This window comes from Gorilla gorilla, chromosome 6, assembly GCF_029281585.2.
Source record: "Gorilla gorilla gorilla isolate KB3781 chromosome 6, NHGRI_mGorGor1-v2.1_pri, whole genome shotgun sequence".
NCBI lineage: Eukaryota > Metazoa > Chordata > Mammalia > Primates > Hominidae > Gorilla > Gorilla gorilla.
In genome coordinates this window covers 40,326,702-40,346,582 of record NC_073230.2, presented here as the reverse complement: position 1 = coordinate 40,346,582, position 19,881 = coordinate 40,326,702, and the positions used below count along the sequence as shown (strand labels likewise).

At 44.2% G+C, this 19,881-nt stretch overlaps 1 protein-coding gene across 1 annotated transcript in view; it reads left to right on the top strand.

Moving 5' to 3' along the window:
- LOC101153372 (retinitis pigmentosa 9 protein-like) overlaps window positions 1-4,260 on the top strand; it is a 29,914-nt gene extending 25,654 nt beyond the window's left edge. The window contains exon 6 of the mRNA XM_004045290.4: window positions 98-4,260. Coding sequence (XP_004045338.1) covers window positions 98-296 — 199 coding nt within the window. The 3' untranslated portion in view covers window positions 297-4,260. The remainder of the gene's footprint in view (window positions 1-97) is intronic.
- Window positions 4,261-19,881: the final 15,621 nt, after the last annotated feature.

Sequence of the window (19,881 nt, the reverse complement as noted above, 5' to 3'; positions counted from 1 at the left end):
ATCCTTCCATACTGCTTTTGAATGACATATTTATCTAAGAAACTGTTGTAAGTTAAAGCTAAAACTCGCTGTTCTTTGATCAATTTTGAATGTTTAGGATACAGCAGTTAAAACAGTTACTGGAGGATTCTACCTCAGATGAAGATAGGAGCAGCTCCAGTTCCTCTGAAGGTAAAGAGAAACACAAGAAAAAGAAGAAGAAAGAAAAGCATAAGAAAAGGAAGAAAGAAAAGAAAAAGAAGAAAAAACGGAAGCACAAATCTTCCAAGTCAAATGAGGGTTCTGACTCAGAGTGACAAGGATGTGACTTGTTCAACATTCTCTTCTCAAACACCAAGGAACAGAGGAAGATGCAGTCAGAGAAAGCAGCAGGATAGAGACGCCGAGAGAGGAGTATATGTGGGTCACAGCAGTGAGCTCCCACCCGCCTTGCAGTGAAGATGTGACCCCAGGAGAGGGAGTGTCTCCTTCCAGGTGCTAGCTCTGGACAGCAGCTGATTTTAGGCAGGAAAGTTTCTTCATCGTTGTCCTCCCTGCTGGTCACATGAGTTTACGATTCCTTTGAAGTGTCTCCCACAAGGTGGCAGGGCTGGGAGAATCTCTGAGGCATGTCTTCCAGGCCCTCCCACAGCTTGTGCCCTCCACAGTGTAGACTTGAACACCTGGCCTCATGTGATCCTTCCACCTTGGCCTCCCAAAGCATTGGGATTACAGGCGAGAGCCACTGGTTGGCTAAAATATTTATATTTACCTGACATGATTTGTTGATTTGGGGGCTAGGGAGTTCTTAAAACAACAATAAAAAATCTGTGGGTGCATTCTACCTCACTTGCTTTCTACTGCCAGAGTCCCATGATTTTCACAGAGTGACTGACTCAGAAAAGGTTTAGGAATATAGGGGGATTTCTGTACTAGGTCAGGTATCCACATCCCAAAATCCATCCCCCCCTTTCTTCCTCTTCCTGTTGCCTGACCACAGCCCACCTGTGCTCTTGTAGCTGAAACTAGGCCACAGTAGGGGCATCTCAGGAGGCCAGGGTGTGTCTGCAGCTGGAGGAGAGGAAGTCTATCCTTTGCTGCGCCAAAGTGAAGCCGGATCTTGCTCATAGGCAAGTGTGTCCCTCTGTGGCTAGCACTGGTCTCTTGCTGCTTTCGGCACTCAGTCAGGGTCCCAGAAACTCACTCCCATTTTCTGCCACTTTTCATGGAGTTTGGATTGCACCTCTTTAAGGAACAGCCAAGCCAGGCCCAGACTGACCCTTCTTCAAGTCTCATCAGTCAATGCTCCTGTTCTTGGCCTCAGAATACCACCTCCGGAAAACAATCGGTTGAGACTGGAATGTCCAGGACTTAACTATTTCTGAAAACTGTAAGGCCAGTGGATTCAGCCTTGCCTTACACTTATCCTTGTCATGCAGAACACAGGCCATCTGTCCTCTGCCATATGCTCAGCATTTCTCACCCAGGTACAGCCGGTCCTCTTCTTCCAGGAATTGGCTACTGTCCCTCTGCAATCCCATTCATGATAAAAGCGTTCTTATACAACACAAAAGATGTTGCATCAATGATTCTCAAACCTCCAAGACATCCAAATCAACTAGCATGCTTAAGATGCAGATTGCTGTGCTCGACTCACCAACTTCCAGAATTTTCCATTCCCTAGGTCTGAGGTGAACCTGGGAATCTGCCTTGCTAACAAATGCTGACACTGTTGATTTGGGGACCCCACTTGGAGAACCTGGGCTCTAGATCTCTACCCTCTTACTGAAGCCTTCTTCCACATCCTGCTTTAACTGGAATGCAGCCGTCCACCCCTGTAGCCCTTGCAAGTGAATTGTCCCTTTTCCCTCACTCTGTTTTTTTCTCCTCTGTTTCTAGCCTAGATTCCAAGGAACATCACTTTGGCCTGTCATTTCCCCTGATCTGTGATCCTTTTGTCCAGCTTTCCCCAAAGAAGCATCAATCAAAATCTTCCGCTTTGCTCCTGTAGACAGACTACAGGGGAAAAATCCCAGAGCCCCTACAAATCCATCTCCAAACTCAAATGAGAACTGAGCTCAAAAAGCCCACTAGCAAACCAAAAGTGTGCTAGCCACCCACTTAAACTTTCTTTTTCAGACATCTCTTTCAGATATACATTTTCCATTACTATCCAGGGAGACAAAATAAGCCCTCAAACCTCCCTTCACTCAGACATCGTATGATGAATGTCAGACATCCTACTGATGTGGTTTGGATGTTTGTCCGCTCCAAATCTCATGATGAAATGTAATCACCAGTGTTGGAGATGAGGCCTGGTGGGAGGTGTCTGGATGATGGGGGCGGATCCCTCATGAATGGGTTAGTGCCATCCCCTTGGTGATGAGTCAGTTCACACCAGATCTGGTTGTTTAAGTGTGAGTGGCACCTCTCCCTCCCTCTTTTGCTCTGGCTGTTGCTGTCACCATGTGATATGCTGGCTCCTCATTGCCTTCCATCGTGACTGTAAACTTCTTGAGGCCTCACCAGAAAGATATTCCAGCACCACACTTCTTGTACTGTCTGCAGAACCTTGAGCCAGGCATGTGTCTTTTCTTTATAAATTACCCAGGCTAAAATGGCATCATGATTTCTCCCACTAATCTTCAGACTGTTAATAGGATGCACTTTACTCCTGTGACTAGATTGTGTTACCAGTACAAGGAAAGGGAGACCACCTGGGTGTTCCTAACCAAATCATGAGAACCCTTTGGAACGCGATTTGTCCCTGGCTGTTAACCAAAGAGGAGGTCAGAGAGTCCAAGCCTGTGAAAGATTCCACACATCATTACTGGTTTTAGAGTTGAAGGGGCCACATGGTGAGGGATGCAGCAAACTCTCATCAAAGCTTCCTGACTAACAGCCAGCAAGGAAATGGAGCTCTCTGTCCTACAGCTGAAAAGATCTGCATTCTGCCACCCTCAATGATTCTGGATGCATATTCTTACCCAGAGCCTCCAGATGGAAGCCCACCTCTGCTGACATCTTCGGTTGGGGTTTGTGAGATGCAAGGTTGAGAAACCAGTTGAGCCTGCTCAGGCTTCTGACCTACACCACCGTGAGGTAATCAGTGGTGGTGGTTTTGAGCTTTTATGTTTGTGGGAAAGTGTTAATGCAGCAACAAACTGATCCAGAGGTTTAATGAGCTTTCCCTTCTCCTCTCAGGCCAGTCCATCACCTATGCTCTGGACCCCACCAACAGCCAGCAGTAAGGGGCAGTGGCTGGAGCACTGGCCCTGCATCCAGACTGCCTGGCTTTGAGTCCCATCTTTGCTAGCTGGGGAGTTGCTCCACCTCTCTGTGCCTCCGTGTCCTTGACTAATCATGTCTACCAGACTTCTAGTGAGAATAAGGGGACTTGATGTCCATAAAGCATTTAGAGCAGGGTGTGGCACATCTCAACTCTAAATGAATGTTACCTGTTTCTGCCGCTACTGCTGTCACCATCATCTAATCCTCAGGGAGCTTCCTCCTCCTTTATCCCATGTCACTCACGTCTTCAAACTCTTCCTTTCTATTGTGATCTTGCCCCAGTATTTAAAAATTGTTTTGGCTCATGCCTGTAATCTCAACACTGGGAGGTCGAGGTAGGTGGATCACTTGAGGTCAAGAGTTTGAGACCAGCCTGGCCAACATGGTGAAACCCCATCTCTACCAAAAATACAAAAATTAGCTGGGCATGGTGATACACACCTGTAATCCCAGCTACTCAGGAGGCTGAGGCAGGAGAATCACTTGAACCTGGGAGGCGGAGGTTGCAGTGAGCAGAAATTATGCCACTGCACTCCAGCCTGGGCAACAGAGTGAGACCCTGCTCCCCCAAACCCCACCAAAAAAAAAAAAAAAAAAACAATTGTTTTAAAACTGTAAAATACATGCCCGTAAGGAGTTCACAATTCTGAGCCATTGGAGAATAAAAAGTGAAAAGGGAGTCTACTTATGATGCTTTGATACAGTGCTCCAGATCCTGATCAAAATGCATTAGCAAACACACACATGTAAATGCATGGTTTTTGGTTAGCTTTACATAACTGATAGACACTAGTAATACTGTTCTGTGACTTCATTTCACTCACCATATGTTGGCAATCTTACTGCTCACTACAAGCTTCAAATGGCTACAAAATTCCTTGGTTTGAATATGCCATGATTTGTTTAACCATTAATCTATTTATCAGAATGCAATTCTTTCCCATTTCTCATTCCTACAAAGAAGACTGAAAATAAAAATTTTTGAGTAAATATCTTTGGTTTTTTTTTTTTTTTTTTTTTTTTGAGACAGAGTCTCGGTCTGTCACTCAGGCTGGAGGGCAGTGGCATGATCTCGGCTCACTGCAAGCTCCACCTCCCGGGTTCATGCCATTCTCCTGCCTCAGCCTCCCAAGTAGCTGGGACTATAGGCGCCCGCCACCACACCTGGCTAATTTTTTGTATTTCTAGTAGAGACGGAGTTTCACTGTGTTAGCCAGGATGGTCTCGATCTCCTGACCTCGTGATCCGCCCACCTTGGCCTCCCAAAGTGCTGGGATTACAGGCGTGAGCCACCGCACCTGGCCTTGAGTAAATATCTTAATGTATGTATGCAAGTATTTCAATAGAATAGTTCCCTAATAATGGAACTACATATTTTAAGTTTGACAGATTCTACCAAATTACCCTCCAAAAGAGTCTACCAATTTATCCATTCTCTTACAGTATATAAAGTGGCCCATTTCCCTATCCAGCAGCATTTAAACAAGCTCAAGTCTCCCTTTAAAAAAAAAAAAAGAAAAAAGAAAAAAAAAATCCGGAGGCCACGCACAGTGGCTCATGCCTGTAATCCCAGCACTTTTGTAGGTCAAGGCGGGAGGACCATTTGAGCCCAGAAGTTTGAGGTTACAGTGAGCTATGATGGCACCGCTGCACTCCAGCCTGGGCAACAGAGTGAGACCCTGTCTCTGAAAAAAATAAAATCCTCCCTTGATCCCATGTCTCTATCTAGCACTTTTCTCTCCTTTACAGCTGTTTTGTCAACCTTGGACTCATTTATTTTAGGAACTGAATAATTCTAAGTGGTAGGGTTCGATTCTGTGCATTGTAGGGTATTGTGTGGCATCCCTGGCTTGTAACCACTTGATGCTACTAGTACATCCTCCAGTGGTAGCAACTAAAATTGTATTTGAATATGCACCTGCAAAAAAATAAAATTGGTCCCTTATCTTACACTATACACAAAAATCCGCTCAAAATGGCTTAAGGACTTAAACTAAAATCTGAAACTGTAAAACTCGTAGGAGAAAACAGGGAAAAGACTACATTGGCCTTGGCAGTGGCTTCTTGGATATGACATTGAAGGCACAGGTAACAAAAGCACAAATAGACAAGTGGGATTGCATCAAGCTAAAAAGCTTCTGCACAGCAAAGGAAACATCAACAAAACAAAAAGGCAATACATGGAAAGGGAGAAAATGTTTGCAAACCATAAATCTAATCATGGGTTAATATCTACAAAATATAATAAACTCCTACAACTCAATAGCAAACAACCAGATGACCTGTTTATTATAACAACAGGCAAAGGGCCAGGAGTTAGAGGCTGCAGTGGGAGACATGATTGCACCACTGCACTCCAGCTGAGGCAACAGACCAAGACCCTGTCTCAAAAAATAAAATTTAAAAAATAGGCAAAGAGCCGGATGCGGTACCTCACACCTGTAATCCCAGCACTTTGGGAGGCCAAGGTGGGTGGATCACCTGAGGTTAGGACTTTGAGATCAGCATGATCATTATAGTGAAACCCTATCTCTACTAAGAATACAAAAATTAGCCGGGCATGGTGGCGTGCGCCTTGTAGTCCCAGATGCTTAGGAGGCTGAGGCGGAAGAATTGCTTGAACCCAGGAGGCAGAGGTTGCAGTGAGCTGAGATTGCGCCACTGCACTCCAGCCCGGGTGACAGAGTGAGACTCTGTCTCAAAAAAAAAAACAAAAAAAAAAAACTGAATAGACATTGATTCCAAAGAAGAATGACCAGCAGGTATATGCAGAGGTGCTCAACAGCAGTAATCATTAAGCAAATGCAAATCAAAATAATAAGGAAATATCACCTCACACCTGTTAGAATGACTGTTTAAAAAAAAAACCCAGGCCGGGCACGGTGGCTCACGCCTGTAATCCTGGCACTTTGGGAGGCTGAGGCAGGTGGATCACGAGGTCAGAAGATCCAGACCATCCTGGCTAATGTGGTGAAACCCCGCGTCCACTAAAAATACATAAAATTAGCCAGGCGTGGTGGCGGGCGCCTGTAGTCCCAGCTACTCAGGAGGCTGAGGCAGGAGAATGGCGTGAACCCAGGAGGCGGAGCTTGCAGTGAGCCGAGATGGCACCACTGCATTCCAGCCTGGGCGACAGAGCGAGACTAGGTCTCAAAAAAAAAAGAAAAAAGAAGAAAACGCAAAAGATAACAAATGTTGGTTAGGACATGAGGAAAGAGCCCTTAGACACTGTTGATGGGAAAGTAAAGTGGTGTGAGCACTGTAGAAAACAGTATAGAAGTTTCTCAACAAATTAAAACTAGAATTACCATATGATCCAGCAATCCCACTTCTGGGTATATATCAGAAAGAATTGAAATCAATCTTGAAGAGATATTTGTACTCAGGTTCAGTGCAGCTTTATTCACAGTAGCACTGACATGCAAGCAAACTACACATCCATGATGAAAGAAAATGTGGTCTATCCATGTATAATGGAATATCCTTTACCTTAAAATAGAAGCAAATCTAGCCATTTATGACAACATGGATGAACCCAAAGGACATTATACAAAGTGAGATAAGCCAGACACGAAAGGCCAAATACTCCATGATACCACTTACAAGATGAATCTAAAATAGTCAACTATTTGAGGCCACAGGTTTTGACACCAGGCTGGGCAATATAGCAAGAGCCCATCTCTACAATAAATAAAAGAAAAATTGGCCAGCTGTGTTGGCCCATTCCTGTAGTCCCTGTTACTGGCAAGAAAGCCCTAGGTGGGAATGGCTGAGGCCTTTGTTGTGATTGTCTCAGAGCCCAACTTCTCCCTCTGCCCAATCACATTCCCTTTGCCCTCTGAGATGTTATTCCCAAGAACACGAATGTGAATTTTCCCACAATCTCCGTCTCAGAGTCTTGTCCCCACACATGCAACCTGCCACAGGAGTCCAACAGCTTCCAAACATAACCAGACTTTTCATCTAGCCTCTAGGACAAAGGTCCAACTATGGGCAGAACTACAAAGCAGAAGTATCCACTGATTGGCCCCATTCTATTTTTGTGCTTCTTATCCACCTACTGTCAATTTTTCCAACCTTCTAGAGTCCTGACGTCTTCCTACTGTAAAGACAGCCCCAGTCCATTGAAGTAACTACTAAGTACTACTAACAGAGTCAGTTTTTTCCACACTACTTGTACTGCTATTGTACAAGTGTTAAAAAGGCAATCAGATTCAATGGCTTCACACCAACACATTAAGGAAAATCCACTCCCTTTCATCTTGCCATGTAATCTAAGGAAGTAGGAATTGGATGGTTTTAATAGAAAGCGGAATGCCTTTCCAGATCCTACAACAGAAGCAAGGATGTTGGGTCACCTATAATCAGGAAGCCTTCACAAGAACCTCACTATGGTTTTCCTACTCCAACCTTCTGTGATTCTGGCCAACTCATTCCTAATCTCAGCCTCTGTACATCGTGTTCTGTTTGGTGTGGAATGCTGGTGGAAACAGGGACAAGGCCAGATGAGTCCTCTAAGGTTAAGACTACATGATTCATTCCGCAAGTACCTGGGTGTATACTCTGCACCAGGCTTCACACCAACTACTCCATGGGGATGCCACAGTGGCTACAATAACCACGGCCCTAAGGAACAGATGGAGTCTGGTTGAGGACAGAATTGAGGCCGTGAGTCTCCAGAGTCATGTCCTGAAATAGGTTATCAAAGTGTAATAACAGGTGCTATAGGATCATAGCAGGGTCACCTAATCTAGCCTTGGGTTAGAGAGGGTTTCCTGGAGTCTCTAAACCAAGTACTGAGGTAGGTACTACTTAGGCAAAAAGTGAGGCCTTCTCAGAAGAGCAGCTTTGGAAAAGCTCTTATCTTCTGCCTGCCTTTGGGATGTCATCTGGCAACACTGTTATCACTTCTCACCATCTCCTCAAACCCTATTTTAAGGTGCTTGGTTAGGACAGTGAGTTATAGCGTAGCAGGGATGTCTTCATCACAGCTTAATTTAGAGGTGACATGCAGGGGACCCATCCATGTGCACCACCATCCTTTTCAGTCTACCACCCAGGGAGTTCTTGGAGGCACCTCTGTCCTCTCCCACATATACAACGCTATGAATCCAACAATAGCATGTTCTTTCAGATAACCTTGGTATACCCCTCAACCACACTACACCTTTTTGGCACCTAGTCACCAACTTAACCTCTAGTATTTATTGGAAGATGATTGTGTCAACTGACTTAAGTCCTAGGTTCTGAATATAAAGAAGTTGTGTTTACGAAACAAACATTTCTTTGTTTCTAGAGTGTACAGTGGTTGAAAGGGAAGAACATATGATACTCCAAATCACTGCTGCCCACATCTGTCAGTGTTATTATCAGTGTTACGTGTCAGGTCTTTATTTGTAAAAATGAATAGGACATAGACCCCATCCCCAGGGCACTTCCCATCTGTCTGCAGTTCATCCCTCGGCTTGATTTGACCCCATCATTTCCCCTTAGCTAAGCCTCCCTGGAGGTGAGGCAGAAGTACATATGGCAACATGCATGATGGGTATTGATTTGGTATCAGTGATAGAGTCACTTTGGGCGAGAAGGTAAAATGGCTTAAGAATCACACAGACATGCAATTCCATTTACTATTTTAAAACTTCTAGTTGAGGCCGGGCGCGGTGACTCACACCTGTAATCCCAGCACTTTGGGAGGCCAAGGCAGGCAGATCACGAGGTCAGGAGTTCGAGACCAGCCCGGCCAACATAGTAAAACCCTGTCTCTACTAAAAATACAAAAATTAGCTGGGTGTGGTGGTGCACCTCTGTAGTCCCAGCTACTCAGGAGGCTGAGGCAGGAGAATTGCTTGAACCCGGGAGGTGGAGGTTGCAGTGAGCTGAGATCACACCACTGCACTCCAGCTTGGGTGAAAGAGTGAGACTTCATCTCAAAAACAAACAAACTTCTAGTTGAAAAGGTTTTATATATCCCATTATCTAACTTGTTCACTGGTGTACCAGAGCTTTGTTAGTTGAAATGAAGAAAGATCTTCCTAACATGACATTGGCATTAGTAAAGTCTTCCTTCAGGTGGAACTCAGCAATTTGTTTCCTAGGAAATAACGGAAATCAAAACATTTTCTGAAATATCTCATGTAACAGATGCAAGATAAGTTATACAGAGAATTACTATCAATGTATCTTTAGTTTCCATTTTATAATGAAGCTAAAGGCCTTATCTTGACATTTTGCCTGAATTTAGTTAGTCTTTATGATCACTGCAGGGCAGAAACGGCCTCTGAGTCAAGGGACTGCTGTTTAACAGCCCAGCACAAGGGCTTGGAGGGTGGCAGGGATACTCAACACCAAGACTCTTTCGTGCCACTTGCTCTCTGACTGGATGAGCTAAGCTTCCAGTACTCACCTCTAAACTGGGACATTGTAATTGTGAAGTCACTGGGATAACTTACAAAATCCCATGTAATCCATGATAAGCAAGCTGGACACTTGCACAGGTGTGCCAATAGAAAAGGGCTAATTGAGGCCCAAGCATGTTCAACATGGAGGCTCCATCTTCCCTTTTCTTTGTCACCATGTGTACAGTAAAGGAACAGGCAACATGGTGCCAGCCAGGTAGAAAACCCATCTGCATAATAAAAGATTAGGATGGGGCAGCCAGCTTCTTTGTGTGCTATGCAAATAACACACCTGGTCAGATCAATCTTTCATGCCCTATGTAAATCAGACACCACCTCCTCAAGCTCATCTATAGAACCTTCTGCATTTCAGCCGGGCACGGTGGCTCACACCTGTAATCCCAACACTCTGGGAGGCCGAGGCGGGTGTATCACGAGGTCAGGAGTTGGAGACCGGCCTGGTCAACATGATAAAACCCCGTCTCTACTGAAAATACAAAAAATAGCTGGGCGTGGTGGCAGGCACCTGTAATCCCAGCTACTGGGGAGGCTGAGGCAGGAGAATCATTTGAATCCGGGAGGCGGAGGTTGCAGTGAGCTGAGATTGCACCATTGCACTCCAGCCTGAGCAACAGGGCAAGACTCCATCTCAAAAAACAAACAAACAAAAACACCTTCTGCATTTCATTGCAGAAGTAGCAACCCATTTTCTCCGGGACCCCTCTCTGTGCAGAGAGCTTTTTCTTTCACCTGTTAAACTTCCAATTTTTTTTTTTTTTTTTTTTTGAGACGGAGTTTCGCTCTTGTTTCCCAGTCTAGAGAGCGATGGCACGATCTCGGCTCACCGCAACCTCCACCTCACAGGTTCAAGTGATTCTCCTGCCTCAGCCTCCCCAGTAGCTGGGATTACAGGCATGTGCCACCAGTCCAGCTAATTTTTTTGTAATTTTAGTAGAAACAGGGTTTCTCCATGTTCATCAGGCTGGTCTCAAACTCTTGACCTGAGGTGATCTGCCCGCTTTGGCCTCCCAAAGTGCTGGGATTACAGGCGTAAGCCACCACCCCTGGCCTGTAAAACATTTTTTTTATGTAGATGTTCAACCAGGTAAAGCAATATATCCAATAGGTGTACTAAAGGAAACTTGTTCGGAGTGAGCAATCAGAACCAGAGCTTCAGGATGTAAAAATCTCAATTTTAATAGAATTTCATGTTCAGCAATAGAACTGCATTATATGAGTGGCTTTCATATTAGTTTTCAAAGTTTCACATGAAAGATCCACCCATACATGGTGGAACTTTTAACAGTAACCTAAGGTCTAAGAATTATTCTACATCTCTGTACTGTCTTGGGGAACATTTGCTTTCACCCTTTTCGTGTGTATCAACATCAGATCCAAGATTCTTTTTTTTTTTTTTTTTTTTTGAGACAGAGTCTCGCTGTGTCACTCAGGCTGGAGTGCAGTGGTGTAATCGCAGCCCGACCTCCCTGGGCTCAAGTGATCCTCCCACCTCAGCCTCCAGAGTAGCTGGGACCACAGGCATGCACCACCACACCCAGCTAACTTTTGTGTTTTTTTGTAGAGATAAGGTTTCACCATGTTGCCCAGGCTGGTCTTCAACTCGTGGGCTCAAGTCATCTGCCCAGCTCAGCCTCCCAATTACAGGCATGAGGCACAACATCCAACCCAAAATCAGATCCAAGATTCTTTTTTTTTTTTTTTGAGACGGAGTCTCCTTCTGTCGCCCAGGCTGGAGTGCAGTGGCGCGATCTCGGCTCACTGCAACCTCCATCTCCCGGGTTCACACCATTCTCCTGCCTCAGCCTCTGGAGTAGCTAGGACTGCAGGCGCCCGCCACCACGCCCGGCTAATATATATCCCAGCACTTTGGGAGGCCGAGGCGGGTGGATCACGAGGTCAGGAGATTGAGACCATCCTGGCTAACACGGTGAAACCCCGTCTCCGCTAAAAACACAAAAAATTCTCCGGGTGGGGTGGCGGGCGCCTGTAGTCCCAGCTACTCCGGAGGCTGAGGCAGGAGAATGGCGTGAGCCCGGGAGGCGGAGCTTGCAGCGAGTCAAGATCGCGCCACTGCACTCCAGCCTAGGCGACAGAGCGAGACTCCGCCTCAAAAAAAAAAAAAAATTACCATCTCGCAAACAGAATGAACCTATCTGATACGAATGCCAGTTTTTCTATTTCAGAAAAGGGGATGCAAAAGTTTACCTCTACCCTGAGGGTTTTTAGCTGAGCCTGATAAATTGCCATAAATAAAAAAAATAACGAGAAAAGCATACAAATTTATATGTTTTAAATGACACGGTGAGGTAGGAGGTGGGATTCCAAAGGCGAGGCTCAAAGAGGGGACCAGATTGAGGAAACTACTTTCCATAAGACACGCCCACTAATGTGCCATGTGAGTTTACCATTGCCATGGCAACACCCAGAAGTTGCCACCCCTTTCCTGGTAATGACCCTACCACCGGGGTTGTTTTCCTAGAAACGTCTGCATTACTTTTCCTAGAAATTTCCGCATAATTCACCCCTTAATTTGCATATAATTACAAGCAGATGTGAACATGACTACAGACCTGCCTTTGAGCTGCTACTCTGGGCACACAGCCTGCTGGATAGCCCCACTCCACAAGGAGCAGTGCTTCTGCGGCTGTGCACCGCTGCTTCAATAAATGTTGCTGTCTAACACCGCCAGCTCACTTTTGAATTATTTGCTGGGTGAAGCCAAGAAACTTCCTGGGTTAAGCCCCAATTTTGGGGCTCACCTGCCCTGAATCATTTAGAGCCCTCATAAGGAAATGAACACCCAGAGAAGTGGCGAAATCTAAATGCTTTTATATTAAGTTGAATAACGAGAGGCAGTTGTAGAAAAGTGACTAAATTATGTGTGGATGCTACAATATATATATACATACATATATATATACACGTACATATATATACACATACATATATACATACATATATACAGATATATATATATATACATACATATATATACACACATATATATACATATATACACACATATATATAGACATATATATACACACACACACATATATATATATATATTTTTTTTTTTTCGAGATGGAGTCTTGCTCTGTCACCCAGGCTGGAGTGCAGTGGCGCGATCTTGGCTCACTGCAACCTCCGACTCCCAGGTTGAAGCAATTCTCCTGCCTCAGCTTCTTGAGTAGCTGGGGTTACAGGCACCTGCCAAAACAATAATTATTTTAACAAGGTCATTTCTACTGACTTCTCTCAGCTATGATGTGCCATTGAAGAATGTTTCTTTTCTCCTCGTACAAGGAGGGCATCTTTCATGTAGGAGTTCTTATTTCCTGTTTTCGGGAAGAAAAGAGATCAGGGTGCCCTTCTTGCATCTGCTGTTTTTCAAGTAGCTCAAAATAATCCTTATACTAAAGTGGCATATTTTGGTGTGGCATATTCTGCCTCTCTTCACAGTAAATAACTTTTTTTTTTTTTCGAGATTAAGTCTCGCTCTGTTACCCAGGCTGGAGTGCAGTGGCACAATCACAACTCACTGCAGCCTTGACCTCCTGGGCGCCATGATCCTCCCACATCAGCCTCCCGAGTAGCTGGGACTGCAGGCACACAACACTATGCCTGGCTAATTTTTTTGTGTCTTTTGTAGAGATGGTGCTTCACCATGTTGCCCAGGCTGGTCTCAAACTCAGGCAGTCCACCTGCCTTGGCCTCCCAAAGTGCTGAGATTACAGGTGTCAGCCACCTCACCCAGCCAATAACTTCCTTTGAAAAATAATTTTTTCCCCTTCCCAACCCCTCCCCTGAAAAATACTTTTCAGTAGCAATCACATCTTTGAATTATGAATGTATTACAATAAATGAAGTAAACTGTTGGTTGAGGACAGTTGTATTTATAGATCAGAAGTGCTGGCCGGACGTGGTGGTTCACACCTGTAATCCTAGCACTTTGGGAGGCTGAGGTGGGTGGATTGCCTTTACTCAAGAGTTTGAGACCAGCCTGGGCAACATGGTAAGAACCCCCTCCATCTCTACTAAAAATACAAAAAATTAGCCGGGCATGGTGGCGTGTGCCTGTGGTCCCAGCTTGGAAGGCTGAGGCAGGAGAATCTCTTGAACTTGGGAGGCATAGGCTGCAGTGAGCTGAGATCACTGGCACTGCACTCCAGCCTGGGCGATGGAGTGAGACTCTGTCAAAAAAAAAAAAAAGTGCTGGGAAAGATTCTTGATATTCTCTTCATTTACTCGAGAAATAACCTCACGGTTTCCGATTTTTATTTCTCTAGTTTTCACTGAATTTATATATCATTTTTTCATATTATTGTCACTACTTTTCTGTCACTGAAAAATGTGTGTATTCATGTACACACACACATATTTTGCTAGAATAAAGTTTCTATTATAATAATTGTATGTGAACTTCTTTTTTTTTTTGAGACAGAGTCTCGCTCTGTTGCCCAGGCTGGAGTGCAGTGGCGGGATCTCGGCTCATTGCAAGCTCCACCTCCCAGTTTCACACCATTCTCCTGCCTCAGCCTCCCAAGTAGCTGGGACTACAGGCGCCCGCCACCACGCCTGGCTAATTTTTTTTTGTATTTTTAGTAGAGACGGGGTTTCACCGTGTTAGCCAGGATGGTCTCGATCTCCTGACCTCGTGATCTGCCCGCCTCAGCCTCCCAAAGTGTTGGGATTACAGGTGTGAGCCACCACACCCAGCCTGTATCTGAACTTCTAACAATTAGGAGAGAAAATATGAAATTTGTGGATATTTGTAATGTGCAGATCCTTATCAGGGATTTCACATGTGACTGAAAAATTAGCAATAAATGGCAAGTGGAGGAAGCAAGTATATTAAAAACATAGCTGACCCTGTTTAAATTGCTATATTTATTTATTTCATCTAAGGACCATAATCTTCCAATGGCTGCAGGAAAGAAAAATAATTAGCAAAATAACAAATAGCCTTGTTTATAGTCTGGGCAAGATACTTCAAGTTTTAAAAATCTATGCCTTGACTTTCAAATTATGTTTTAAGGTAAGAATAAGGTTCAGAACTAGATTATTCATCGTAATATTGTATTATCACCATTTTATAGTTGAGGAAACAGGCACATAGATATTAAGGAGCTTTTCCAAATTCTCTCTAACTATGAACACCAGGATTTCAATCAGATCTCTACAATTCTATGCTCAAGGCCAGAAAAATAATCACATCACAGCTGTAATTAAAATAGCCTGTGTTAGGAAGACATAGGAACTCAGTAAATAGTTGTTGCCTGAATGGTTAGATTTATAGATTATTGTTTGCAGATTACTGCCAACTACTAATAAGTTCAAACAAATGTGAAGTATCTTTGAATTTCATTAATATATTAGTTATCTATTATTTTTTAAGTTTTAATTTTTTTTTTGAGACACAGTCTTGCTCTGTTGCCCAGGCTGGAGTGCAGTGGGGTGATCTTGGCTCACTGCAACCTCTGCCTTCCAGGCTCAAGCCATCCTCCCACCTCAGCCTCCCAAGTAGCGGGGACCACAGGAGCACACTACCAAGCTGGTCTAGTTTTTGTATTTTAGTAGAGATGAGGTTTCACCATGTTGGCCAGGCTGGTCTCAAACTCCTGGCCTCAAGTGATCTGCCTGCCTCGGTCTCCCAAAGTGCTGGGATTACAGATGTGAGCCAGTTATCTATCATTATGTGGCAGATTATCCCAAAATTTAGCAGGCGGCATGAGCCTATAGTCCGTCCCAGCTACCCAGGAAGCTGAGGTGGGCTCAACTCCGTTTGAGCCCAGGAGTTCAAGGCTGCAGTGAGCTATGATCATGTCACTGCACCCCAGCCTGGGTGACAAAGTGAGACCCTATCTCAAAACAAACAAAAACAGACATTTATTATCTAACATTGTCTAAGGGTTAGGAATTGAGGAGTGGATCACCTGGGTGCTTCTGGTGCAGGGTCTGTCACAAGGTGGTAGTCATCCCAAGGCCTGACTGCAGCCGGAGAATCAGCTTCCAAACTCGCTCAAGTTGTTGGTTGGCCTCGGTTCACCATTGGCTGTTGACCAGAGATCTCGTCACTTGCACCTCTCCAAAGACTGTGTGAGTGTCCTCATGACATGGGGGCTAGCTTCCCCATGTACAAGTGATGAAAGAGAGGGAATGGGGATGGGTGGGTATAAAACACCCCAGAGAGAAAGACAGAGTGAGAATGAGAGCGAGAGCTAGAGAGGTGGGGGGGGGGGGGAGAGAGAGAGAGAGAGAGAGATAGATAGAGAGAGAGAGAGAGAGAGAGAGAGAGAGAGAGAGAATGCTCCCAGGATGGAAGCTACAGTCTTTATAACCTAACATCAAAAGTGATACACCATCACGTCTGCCCTGTTCTATTGGTCACACATACCAAACTGGACAATGTGGAGAGGACTACACAAGGCTGAAAATACACTATACACTGGGGGGCATTCTTTTTTTTGAGACGGAGTCTCCTGTCGCCCAGGCTAGAGTGCAATGCAACTCTCAGTTCACTACAACCTCACCTCCCGGGTTCAAGTGATTCTTCTGCCTCAGCCTCCCAAGTAGCTGGGATTGCAGGCTCCCACCACCACGCCCAGCTAATTTTTGTATTTTTAGTATTTTTAGTAGAGGTGGGATTTCACCATGTTGGCCAGGCTGGTCTTGAACTCCTGACCTCAAGTGATCCACCTGCCTCAGCCTCCCAAAGTGCTGGGATTACAGGCATGAGCCACCATGCCCGGCCTACCGAGGGCCATTTTTAAAGCTAACTACCACAACTAGCTTTAGAAATTTGAAAGGAGGTGTTCTAGAAGCAGCATAGACCCCAAAGCTGGCTTCTCAGTGATCATCCCACTTTCTAAATTGGGAACATGTGATTAGAAGAGAATAAACAATCAATATTTCACCATTATTACACAGCTAATTAAGAGTTGAACTAAGATCCACTTCTCCTAGGTCTTGTTCCAAAGGTCTTTCCTGTATACCAATTAATGACCCATGGGTTGTCAGATCATGGGCTTTATGACAAGTATGGCATTTAGCTTGGAATGTAAAAACATTTACACAACCCAACTCAGGTATCAGCTGGGGTCATTCTATACTTTGAGATTTAAATAAAATTTAGCTCTTTCCCCCATTCTATACACATTGGGAGGCCCATCATCCCTTGTAAATATCTGTTTGGATACCTGGGACATGTTTCCTTTTACATCCCTGATTTCAAGTTCCTGTTTCTGGCTGAGTCCTAGGTCTCCCTTACATGCTTCAATAAGGGTTTTCCCTTCTCATGCTCTGCACTGATAGACTTTGTCCCTTCTCTTTACCCTCTTGAACACAGAATCAAAGTTGTGCACCTAGCAGTTGAATCGTGGCCAGGAAGGCCAGTATTGGAGTGTATTTATATCACAGAATAGTACAGCAAACAATTTATTTTATTTTATTTTTTGAGACAAGAGTCTCACTATGTTACCCAGGCGGGAGTGCAGTGGCGAGATCCTGACTCACCGCAACTTGTCTCCCGGGTTCAAGCGATTCTCGTGTCTGAGCCTCTGAGTAGCTGAGATTTACGGCACCTACCACCACGCCCAGCTAATTTTTGTATTTTAAGTAGAGACAGAGTTTCACCATGTTGGCTAGGCTAGTTTCAAACTCCTGACCTCAAGTGATCCGCCCACTTCAGCCTCCCAAAGTGCTGGGATTACAGGCTTGAACCTCCACGCCTGGCCAGCAAACAATTTAAAAATGAATCTTAGAAATCCTCTTCTAAAAAGTGCTTCCATCGTCCCCACCACAAAGACATTTTCTCTTAGAATTCAGCCACACTGCTCTCTACCCTTTCTCTACCTGCTCAGCTAACTTTTTTTTATTAGAACCTCAGAAATTCCTGTTCATTTCTCATGCAGAGCATGTCTCGTCCAGCCTGTAGGCCCTCATCTTAAGAATAAATATGCCCATTAAAACATTTTCCTGAAATAGAGGGTTTTCCCCTTGAAAAGACAAAATATGTGGCCAAGTATCAAAAATAGTACATTTGATCTCTGCCATTGTCGCAGTAACAATTTTGCTAGATAACGTACTAAGGACATTCATGATTTTTAGAATTAGAGTATTTTCCCTTAAAGCTAGGAAGAATTAAGCCTTAAACAATGTAATACTTTGCCAAGTTACCTCATTTTAACTTCATAAAAGACCCAGGAAGTAGGTACTATTATTATTTTCATTCTATAGAACTGGAAACTGAGGTTTGGGTAAGTCAGGTAACTTGCCTCAGGTCACGGGTCTAGTAATTGGCAAAGCCAGGCTTCTGTCCAGTGCTGTTTTGTTTTGTTTTAAACTTTTTTTTTTTGCTAAGATATTACAGGGGCAGGAAAACTCCACCTTCACCCTCTTAGGGTCCTGGCTAGGCCTGAGAATTAAATTGACATAAGATAGATTAACAGGAGAAGAGCATTCAAAGTGATTTTACAAGGTTTATATGACGCAGGAACCCTTATGAAGAAATGAAGACCCCAAGAAGCAGTTAGAGTAAGTTACTTCCATTCTGGATTAGACAAAGAACAGTAAACTGAAAATGTGACGAAATTACATGGGGGAGCATAAAAGATAAGTTATTCTTGGTCAGGCATGATAGCTTATGCCTGTAATTCCAGCATTTTGGGAGGCTGAGGCCAGTGGATTGCTAGAGCTCAGGAGTTTGAGATCAGCCTGTGCAATGTGGCGAAACCCCGTCTCCACAAAAAATACAAAAAATTAGCCAGGTGTGGTGGTGTGCCTGTAGTCTCAGCTACTCGGGAGGCTGAGGTAGGAGGATGGCTTGAGCCTGAGAATTCAAGGAGGCAGTGAGCCAAGATGATGCCACTGCACCCCAGCCTGGGCAACAGAGTGAGACCCTGCCTCAAAAAAAAAAGTAAGAGTTATTCTAACAAAGTCTGTACAGTATTCTCTCAGTTTCAACATTGTATTCTCTCAGTTTCAGCATCTCATTGTTGAAGATAAGGATATTGCCTTTCCTTCTAGAACACGGAGAGCATCTTTCACAAGGGAATTTCATCTTCTGCTTTTAAGAACTAGCACAGGCTGGGCGCGGTGGCTCATTCCTGTAATCCCAGCACATAGGGAGGCTGAGGCAGGTGGATCACAAGGTCAGGAGTTTGAGACCAGCCTGGCCAATATGGTGAAACCACGTCTCTACTAAAAATACAAACATTAGCCAGACGTGGTGGCGGGCGCTTGTCGTCCCAGCTACTTGGGAGGCTGAGGCAGGAGAAGCACTTGAACCTGGGAAGTGGAGGTTGCAGTGAGCCGAGATCGTGCTATTGCACTCCAGCTTGGGTGACAGAGAAAGGCTCCGTCTCAAAAAAAAAAAAAAAAAAAAAAAAACAAATAAAAGAAACAGCACAAAGTTCAAAGTGATCTTTTGCACCTGCTGTTTTCAACTGTCTTTAACTTAAATAGTCAACTATTTAACCCTTTCAATATACATAAAATTTATCATTTTAATCATTTTAAGTGTAGAATTCAGTGACATTCGGTATGTTTACTACAATGTTGTATAGCCATCACCACTATCCTTTTCCAGAACTTTTTCATCATCCCAAACAGAATCTCGGTACCTGTTAAACCCCCGGTAACCTCTATTCTACTTTCTGTCTCTCTAAATTTGACTATTCTAGGTGCCACATACATATAAATGTAATCATAATATTTGTCCTTGTGTGCCTTGCTTATTTCACTTAGCGTAGTGTTTCACGGTTCATCAGTGTTTTAACATGTATCAGAATTTCATTTGTTAATTTTTGTTTGTTTGTTTTTGAGCCAGGTGGAGTGGCACCTGCACTTGTAGTCCCAGCTACTTGGGAGATTGAGGCAGGAGGATCATTTAAGACTAGGAGTTCAAGGCTGTGGTGTGTTATCATTGTGCCTGCGAATAGCCACTGTACTCCAGCCTGGGCAGCATAGCAAAACCCCATCTCTAAAAAAACAAGATATATATATCTATATATATAGATAGATACAGATATATATACACACACACATATATAGTAGAGGCAAAACTTTACCTCTACTCTCTTAGGGTCTCTGGCTGAGACTGAGAATTAAATTGACATAAGATAGATTAACAGGAGAAAAGCCTATATATTTTTACAGGCACATGGGAGCCTCCACAGGAAAATGAAGACCC